The 10,474-nt window shown below is 33.8% G+C and overlaps 1 protein-coding gene across 1 annotated transcript in view; it reads left to right on the top strand.

Moving 5' to 3' along the window:
• Window positions 1–9,838, top strand: part of b4galt1l (DP-Gal:betaGlcNAc beta 1,4- galactosyltransferase, polypeptide 1, like) — a 32,416-nt gene extending 22,578 nt beyond the window's left edge. Inside the window, exons 4-6 of the mRNA XM_051127472.1 lie at window positions 557–679; window positions 6,603–6,707; window positions 7,838–9,838. Coding sequence (XP_050983429.1) covers window positions 557–679; window positions 6,603–6,707; window positions 7,838–7,967 — 358 coding nt within the window. The 3' untranslated portion in view covers window positions 7,968–9,838. The remainder of the gene's footprint in view (window positions 1–556; window positions 680–6,602; window positions 6,708–7,837) is intronic.
• Window positions 9,839–10,474: the final 636 nt, after the last annotated feature.

A 10,474-nucleotide genomic window follows, 5' to 3' on the forward strand; every position in this document is an offset into this window, starting at 1 on the left:
AGTATTGATAGTTGTGTAAATATTGTTATAGTAACAGTTTCTGAATTTTTGGTTGATTTTAATCCATTATTTACCTTTCTATCAAAGTTTTCTGACATTATCAAGATGAATTTGTTCTGACACAGTTTAACTCTTGCTCTTGTCATATTTTATTACCATTTTTTTAAACTTCAATAAACGGTGATAATGTGAGATGTTGAAAGAGTCTCAATAAATTTCGTGTTTGACTGTATCTCACACCAAACGGTGTGACGACCAACTATTGCTATGGTTATCACTATGTCAACCTTCACACGTTTGGATTAGTAGCAGCGACACCACCTGATAATTTACAAGACCAACTGGCTCACAGCCAAACACGGAGGCAGCAGATGTTTATGGGCTCAGGTTCAGCCCCCTGGCAGTTCTCATTAGTGCACCGTCATTGAAACAGTCATTTCCCTGCAGAGAAAAATCAAGCTGCATGCTGCACTTCTTTTGCACCTGACGTAGCAACTGCTACCCAACACGCAACTATTCCTCAGTGTTTCTATCTCTCTCTGTCCGTCTCTAACAGGTTACCATACGTACAGTACTTTGGTGGCGTGTCATCCCTGAGCAAAGAACAGTATCTGAAGATCAACGGCTTCCCAAACAACTACTGGGGTTGGGGAGGAGAAGATGATGACATATTTAACAGGTCAGGGAACTCTTTTAAAGGAATACTTCAACCAAAAATGGCAATTCTGTCATTATTTAATCCCCCTTATCTTGTTCCAGACCTATCTGCTGAGTGTTTTTTCTGTGGCACACACAAAATGTTTTAGAATAATTACAATACAACAGGAGTTTATAGTTCTCATAAACCATTTCTGCCATGGAATGCATTTTTATCTCCAAATTCTGACTTTTTTTTTCTCATATACAGTTGAGGTCAAAAGTTTGCATCCTCCTTTCAGAATCATTAAACATTTTAATTATTTTACCAAAGTAAGATGGGATCATATAAAATGCATGTTGTTGTTTATTTAGTACTGACCTGGATAAGATATTTCACATAAAAGATGTTTACATATAGTCCACAAGAGAAAACAATAGATGAATTTATAAAAGTGATCCAGTTATCCTTAATACTGTGTTGTTATCTGAATGATCCACAGCTGTGTTTTTTTTTTTTGTTTAGTGATAGTCCCTTGTTTGTCCTGAGCAGTTAAACTGTGCTGTTCTTCAGAAAAATCCTTCGGGGGTCCCACAAATTTTTTGGCTTTCCAGCATTTTTGTGCATTTGAACCCTTTCCAACAATGACTGTATGATTTTAAGATCTATCTTTTCACGCTGAGGACAACGGAGGGACTCATATGCAACTATTACAGAAGGTTCAAGCGCTCACTGATGCTCCAGAAGGAAACACAATGCATTAAGAGCCGGGGGGGTGAAAACTTTTGGTATTTGAAGATCAGGGTAAATTTAACTTATTTTGTCTTCTGGGAAACATGTAAGTATCTTCTGTAACCTCTGAAGGGCAGTACTAAATGGAAAAAAATATGGTATTTAGGCAAAATAAGAAAAATGTACACATAGCCATCATGTTCAAAAGTTTTCACCCCCCGGCTCTTAATGCGTTGTTTTTCCTTCTGGAGCATCAGTGAGCGTTTAAACCTTTTGTAATGGTTGCATAGGAGTCCTTCAGTTGTCCTCAGTTTGAAAAGATGGATCTGAAAATCATACAATCATTGTTGGAAAGGGTTCAAATACACAAAAATGCTGAAAAACCAAAGAATTTGTGAGACCTGAAGGATTTTTGGACAAACAAGTGACTCAGGAACAACTCTTCTATTATTTTCTCTTGTGGACTATATGTAACATCTTTTGTGAAATATCTTATTCAGGTCAGTACTAAATAAACAATAACATGCGTTTAAACAACCTTAAATATCATTGCTCACAAGTTGGCCAACAAGTTCAGAACATCATGAGAGTGAGATAACCATGGCAGAGAATCACTGTGTGAAATGTCCTCTTTTGTATTTACATTTGTGCACACCCACATTCAAATGTTTATTATTGGAGTGTGAAGTCTAGTGTGAACACTGCGTTAACATGTTTTCATTCTAGACCGAAACTTTTGTCATGTCTTCTAGCGCAGTTAACCGAGGAAACCTCTGATCCAGCAAAAAACGGAAACGTAAATTCAGTTGAGGTTCCATTTTAAGCATCACACATCCTGTTGCTGTGCTGCCATCATGGCACTGCATAAACAAAAAGCTTACAAATGTGATACGGAGTACATACACCATTTAAAAATTCGGGGTCAGTAAGATGTTGTTCTTTTTTGAAAGCAATTAATACTTGTAAGAAATTTTTACAAAATCTATTTCAAATAAAAGATAATACTTTAGATTAATCAAATAAACCTGTAAAAATCATCAAGGTTTCCACAGAACTGTTTTCAGTGTTAATACGTTTTGATCATTTGTTTTTCAATGAAAAACATAAGAAATGAAATAAGCAGAAGTGAGAAAACGGCTCCTTTATTAGTTTTTTTCGTTTGTTCAGAAAAACGAAAAAACTCAATTTCGGCTCGATTTTTCGTTTTTTGATTCACTGGTAGAAAACGGATAAACGACTTCAAAATTCGTTTTCCACATGTCAACCAAATCTGGACTGGTGACGTCATCAGTTGTTCCTCTGCTCTGGTCAACAAAATAATAGTCCTTTTTTTTAATTTATTTTCATTCTTGTTTAATTTCAATCTATCAAACATCAATCTTCAAACATCAAAATATGATAAACAAAGACAATAAAATAACAATATAATAAATCAGCATTATATGCTTTTCCTATTTTATTAGTAAAATGATAATAAAATAGAAAAAGCAATAGGAAAAGCAATAAGAAAATCACATCCAAAAGATTTAAGACTTTACAATACTTTACAGCTTTTGTCGCTTTGTTATTTCCTGTTTTTTTTAACGTATAGGTAGTGACCTATTTCTATTTTAATATGAGTAATTTTTTTTGTTTTCTTTTTTTTTTTTTCAACAAAACGATAGTCCTCTGACTGGGCTTTCTTCTAACGCATTTCACATAAATTTCAGAAATGTTAATCTGCACCCATCCTGTTTTATTTTGTGGTGTGGATTTAAATCCGAGTGGTGACCCTGCGCTACCCACTAGACAGGGCAAAAGCAGTCATAACCTTCCTTTTAGACATTATATGCTTAGACATATATATGTAGAGCCGTCCCTAGCATGGTTGTGATGTGTTCATTGTGAAACACAAAAATTTGATAATTTTTAATTCTTAAAAAAACACCATTATTTTATTTGAAAAAGTGAATCATTTTATTTTATTGACAAAATATTTTAGTTTGTTGTGTATATTTTTCTCATTCGATCAGATAACATTTTAAGCTGTCATATGGTCATGTTACAACGTGCCCCTCACTTTACAGTGTACCCTACCTACGGGGCATGTTGTCACATTTCACTTTCTTTTGAGGTAAATAACGAAAAACGTATACACTGTAATTATGAAACAAAGCGACATATTTATACTAGACAAGTGTGAAATTAACGTGGATAAAAAATTATATTTTGAACCCCACGTGGATTTACACAAACTGAGAAATTCAAAAAGTGTTAGGTTTTGCCCTGCGCTCCCCTTATGTTGTGTTATATATTTACACTGGATCACCAATTAAGTACAATTTGTAATCTACAGTACGAAAAAAAAAAAAAAGAAAGAAATCTTTCTTGACTTGACTCTCCAACCTGATGTAATGGAAGATGCCGTTGGCCAATAACGTTATTATTTGCTCAACATGTAACTGTAACACTGTGCATTAGCGATATTTTGATCTTTAATGTTTAATCTTTATATCTTCCCCCATTATTTGATCAATACTTATTATTCGTGATTAACAAAACGAGTAAGACGATATGTAACACACATAGCTTAAATAAAAGACCTATGTATTTTCCCCTTTACTTTCAAACGAATAGTTTTTGGATCATTATTCATTTAATGAAAACACAAAACCAATGATCATATATATATATATATATATATATATATATATATATATATATATATATATATACACATACACTACCGTTCAAAAGTTTGGGGTCAGTAAGACTTGTAATAGTCTTTGAAGAAGTCTCTTATGCTCATCAAGGCTGCATTTATTTGATTAAAAATATAGAAAAAAAACAGTAATATTGCAAAATGTTTTTACAATATAAAATAATGTTTTTTATTTTAACATACTTTAAAATAGAATTTATTCCTGTGATGAAAAGCTGAATTTTTATCAGCTGTTACTCCAGTCTTAAGTGTCACATGATCCTTCAGAAATCATTCTAATATGCGGATTTATTATTAGAATGATCAATGTTGGATAATATCAACAGTTGTGCTGCCAAATATTTTTTGGAACCTGTGATTTTTTTTTTTTTTTTTTTTTTTTTTTTTTTTTTTTTCAGGATTCTTTCATGAATAACAAGTTTAAAAAGTACAGTGTTTATTCAAAATATAAATATGTTATAACAATGTAAATTATTTATTATTATATATGTTTATGTACATATTATTATGTATAATTATACTTTTAATACACTTTTAATTATTAACTTAATACATCCTTGGTGAATAAAAGTATTAATTTCTTATAAAAAAAAAAAAAAAAAGAAACAATAAAAATGTAAATCTTACTGACGTAAAACGGTTGAACACTAATGTAGTTAAATTTAATAGCATATTGTTACTGAAATGCCCTCTTTCTATGTTCATAACAGCTGGAAGATAAAGAGTGTTCTGCCAACAGCCGGGCATGGCAGATAAAACCTCTTATCAGCTTTCCAGGGTGCAGACGGTAGACGATAGCTGTTTCACATCTTATTTGCATGTCACAGTACTTTTCCACAGTCTCGTTTCTCATGTGTTTTTTTTGGGGACTTTCACTACTGTTATTTAAAGGATAGTGGATTGGGAAATACTGTAAACTTGCAGCATCCGATTCCACATGAACACCTGCATTTGTCAGCTGCTCAGCTACAGCGTTGTTTTTCCTGTGAAACATTCAGGAAACAGAAATAACTTACAAGCAGGAAACTGCTTTTAATATCCGAAATGGGTAATAGTGCAGCCTGAACAAACCCTCAATTCTTTAATGTTTAACTTTGGTGATTCAGACATGATAGGTAACTGTCACTTTAAGACTTGTGTCTGGCATCTAAAACAGGTGAAGGAAGCCACCCAGAACACCATGGTAACTGCAGAACAATGTGCTAAATGGAGTGTAACAGCTGCCTGTCCCTCTTTTTCAGCTACTCTGGTTTCGGAAGTATTTTTTCCATTCATTTTTCCAATAGGAATTTTAAAAAAGGGCTTTAAGCACTATAAGCCATGAACCAGGCCAACCAGTACTGAGGTGAATTACAAACTTAAAGGGTTAGTTCACCCAAAAATGAAAATTATGTCTGAAAGGCATTTTCCAGAACCCTTCGCAAGTTAAAGGAGAACTCCAAAACAAAGATTTACATATAATGTACTCACCCCCTTGTCATCCAAGGTGTCCATGTCTTTCTTTCTTCAGTCGTAAAGAAATTGTTTTTTGAGGAAAACATTTTAGGATTTTTCTCCATATAATGGACTGATATGGTGCCCCGATATTGAACTTCCAAATTGCAGTTTAAATGCGGCTTCAAACGATCCCAAATGCGGTTGTAAACGATCCCAGCTGAGGAAGAAGGGTCTTATCTAGCGAAATGATCTGCTATTTTCATAAAAATAATACAATTTATATACCTTTTAATGTCAAACGCTTGTTTTGTCTTACTCTGCCTGGACTATTTTTTTCCCTTTCATGACAGTTAGGGTATGTCAAAAAACTCCCATCTCATGTTCTCCCTTAACTTCAAAATATATATCGCTGTTTTACCTTTTTTGTTAAGGGTGTTTGATCTTCTTTTCATGTTTACTTTGCAAAGACTGGGTCGATACTTCTGCAGTGATGTAGGATGATTTTGAAATGATTTTTGAAGTTGAGGGGGAAAAGTTGAGGGAGTTTTTCGACATACATTCTTGAGTCAGAATACACAGAGTTCAAGGAGAACAAGGCAAGACGAGCGTTTGAGAATAAAAAAGTATATAAATTTGTATTATTTTTATGAAAATAACCAATCGTTTCACTAGATAAGACCCTTCTTCCTCGGCTGGGATAATTTACAACCGCATTTGGGATCATTTGAAGCTGCATTTAAACTGCATTTTGGAAGATCAAAATCGGGGCACCATATCAGTCCATTATATGGAGAAAAATCCTGAAACATTTTCCTCAAAAAACACAATTTCTTTACGACTGAAGAAAGAAAGACATGAACATCTTGGATGACAAGGGGGTGAGTACATTATATGTGAATCTTTGTTTTGGAAGTGGACTTCTCGTTTAAGCAAGAACATTTTCAGTCATACAAGATCAGCTCGTATCTACATGAATTTCAGTGAGGTCCAGTGTTGTTCTCCTCCACCTATGATGTGTCGAGACTAATATACTTTGAATCAGATGTATTAATTATGGACTGTAAAGAGACTGATACGAGCTGCGTGTTTTCACAGGGTTTCCTCCAAAGGGATGTCTATATCAAGGCCTGACGGGATGATTGGAAGATGTAGAATGATCCGCCACGAGCGAGACAAACAAAACGACCCCAATCCACAAAGGTACTTGAACATATTACAATTTTAGCCACATTTAAAAGATTAAATTGTGTGAATTTGCTGAATTTAAAATTTAAGTTACAGTTGAAGTCAAAAGTTTACGTACACCTAGCAGAATCTGCAAAATGTTAATTAATTTACCAACATAAGAAGGATTATACAAAATGTATGTTATTTTTTTATTTAGTACTGATCTGAATGAGATATTGCACATAAAAGACGTTTACATATAGTCCACAAGAGAAAATAATAGATGAATTTATAAAATGACCCCGTTCAAAAGTTTACATACACTTACTGATACTGTGTTGTTACCTGAATGACCCATGGCTGTTTTTTGTTTGTTAAGTGATAATTGTTCATGAGTCCCTTGTTTGTTCTGAACAGTTAAACTGCCTTCTGTTCTTCAGAAAAATCCTTCAGGTCCCACAAATTCTCTGGTTTTTCAGCATTTTGTGTATTTAAACCCTTTCCAACAATGACTGTATGGTTTTGAGATCCATCACTGAGGACAACTGAGGGACTCAAATGCTTCAGAAGGAAACCCAGTGCAATAAGAGCTGGGGGGTGAAAACTTTTTAAATTTGAAGATCAGGGTGAATTTAACTAATTTTGTCTTCTGAGGAACATGTAAGTGTCTTCTATAGTTTCTTAAGGGCAGTACTAAATGAAAAATTATGATATTTAGGCAAAATAAGAAAAATGTACACATCTTCATTCTGTTCAAAAGTTTTCACCCCCCGGCTCTTATTGCATTGTTTTTTCCTTTTGGAGCATCAGTGAGCATTTGAACCTTGTGTAATAGTTGCATATGAGTCCCTCAGTTGTCCTCAGTGTGAAAAGATGAATCTCAAAATCATACAGTCATTGTTGAAGAGGGTTCAAATACACTAAATGTATTTCTATATGTATGGATTATATGTAAACGTCTTTTATGTGAAATATCTTATTCAGGTCAGTACTAAAAAAAAAAAAAAAATAGCATGCATGTTTTATGATTCCTCATATTTTGGTAAAATTTACATTTTGCAGATTCTGCGAGGTGTATGTAAACTTTTGACTTAAACTGTACGTAAAAGGTTATAAATAGTCCTGTTTTGGCTAATGTTCATTTTTTGTATTTCCTGTCCCAGGTTTGACCGAATAGCTCACACAAGGGAAACGATGGCAACCGACGGGATCAATTCATTATCATATAAGGTTGTTAAAACTGAGAAAGACCAGCTATTCACCAAAATCACAGTGGATGTGGGAAAACCATGATTCCTGCATAGAGACCAACCTAAAACTGAGTGAAACCGCAGCGTTTGCTGTTCAGAACCAAATGTGCCTTGATATATCAAGTCAAATGGATAATTGTCAAAGCGGATTCTATATTTTTAAGAAGACATGTAAGTACTTAAAAATGTTTTGCCATCTTTGCACATGTGATGGTGAACACAGGGGTCTGGACTCCTTTTGCCCAGTGTATCAGATCTGTTCGGCTGCTAAAGGAGGCACACAAGGGTTTCAGGTTGTCCTCAAGGGCCGGCCTTGTTCTGTCTCAGACACTTCTGCTGAGGAAAAAGACTATATTTGAGCCATTCGATAAAAGCAGCATATTAAAAGTGATCTGAATTGCTGATTTAAAAAAATGTCTGTTTGGTGGGACAAAGTATGTGAGTTGCTGTGTATGGGATTATTTAGTTTGTGTGTTTGAAAGCGAATATTTAAAGGATCGATTTTTGTTAATCAGCAACCTAAACAATGCAAAAAAAATTTGAGGATATACCAATAAAGGGCTGTGGATACTCTATAATCATATACCAACAAACTGGCATTTTTGGGCTGTCACATTTTTGTTTACTTTTATTACAAATTACATCTCATTATCTTGTTGCTGTACCAGGTTATTTGTACTTTACAGAGCCTTTAAATGATATCTCTCTTTGTTAGAGGTGAGATGTCTGAATGTATTGGCCGGCATGATTTTTATTCTCAAGTGCTTGATGTGTATTGGACCATTATTATGTTTGCTGGAACACCAAAGTGGCACCCTTGCATCTTAACACACTTCCACCCTTCCGTTTGGTGCATTATCTTTGCTGTATTTGTTTTTGTTTTTTTTTTTTATTGCAAATCTGTTTAATCAAATGCAGCACTATCAGGTTAAGCTTCTGTTCCATTTCATTGTTTTCACTCCTTCATTGCATTGTGAATTTCTCAGATCTATGCTGGTTATTAAGACCACAAGAATATTCAAGCTCTCTACTGTAATGAAAACATGAAGCCATTGAGAACTTTGCTGAATTGATCTGTTGATACTTGTTTTTTTCTTTCATATGTGCTGGACTGCGCTTCTTTTGAACAAAGAAAACAGTGTTTTATTTTAAAACCTGTCATTGTGGAAACCAAAAATGCCTTTCAACTGTCAGGGGACGAAATGCAGACGAAGCAAATGAATGTATGTCAGCCGTTTGCTCAAGTGCTTTACAAGATGGCGACTAACAGCCCGTACACAATGTACAGAATGTTTAAGTCGTGCAGCCAAATTTTTTTTCTCCGTGCCGAGCACCCCGAAAGACCCATAGGTTTTTCTTTCCAGCTTAAAGACTCTCCAATGCCTTATAAAAAGTCCTTTGCACCAGGAAAGAAAACTACCTCTCCACACGGCACAGCACTCCGCAAACAGAAGGGATTAGCGGCTAATGCTGTCTTTCAAACCAAATGCTTTGGCAAATAATCTTCGCCTATTTTTTCCTCTTAGGTCAGTTAAAGCGAGGTTTGAAACTGTTTAGACAATGGTCTTTGTTTGAAAGCCAGCACATAATTAGTTTTGTTTTTACGTTTTCATGTTCTTTTTTTAATTCTTTGTTTGATTTAATTCTCAGTTTGTTTTGACAAATTTTTTGTTTTCTATTTTTGATGTTCCTCTTACTTAAGTGTCACGCAGTGAACAATGAACACAATTTTGGAATTATAGAAATGAAAAAATTAAATTGTGTTTGTAAATTTGCTTGTGTGTTGTGAATTAAAAACCGTAATGAGTCCTGTTTGGCCATAGGCAGGCATCATGGCCTTTTTGCACACAGTAAATCTTGCCTAACCACCTATGTGATATTAAATCCGGATATTAAATTTCTTTTGTGGATCCATTTTTCTGAATTCCTGACAGTTTTAGTGTTTCAACTTTTTATTTTTCATGTTTTAATGATTAGAATAAAAATATTATTCCAAAAGCATGTCTAATGAACTATAATCATGACACTTACACAATTTAACAGCAATTTATTAAAAGTTTTTAAAAAAATTACATTTTAAGGGCCCATGAAATGCAGTTTGTTTCTCAAATTTAGTTTTATTTCTACCAAATTCTGTTTTCCATTAATTATCTAGATTCTATTTGAATGGTTTCTTTACATTTTAATAATCAGAAGCATGTTTAATCAATTGATTTTATAAATCATTAATTTTATATTACTTTTTTGTTATTATGTATTTTTCCCAATAAATACTGTGTTGTTGTTTTTTTGTAAAGAAATTCTGGTAAATAATTTTTTCTGGTAAATATTGCTTAAAATATAATGTTTTGATAATTTTAGTAGTAATAGTACTAGTAGTAGTAGTAGTACTATCATTACATTAAGTAATATATTTCCGTCAGTTTCAAGTTAAACCAAACTTTTATTTTGATGGGTTGCTGTGAAGACCTTAATGTATTTTCCCCACTAGAGGTTGCATTTTAAAAACAAAGAACAAAGGCAAAGCTGGATGACGCTATGAGTTCACGA

Source organism: Labeo rohita, chromosome 14, assembly GCF_022985175.1.
Source record: "Labeo rohita strain BAU-BD-2019 chromosome 14, IGBB_LRoh.1.0, whole genome shotgun sequence".
NCBI lineage: Eukaryota > Metazoa > Chordata > Actinopteri > Cypriniformes > Cyprinidae > Labeo > Labeo rohita.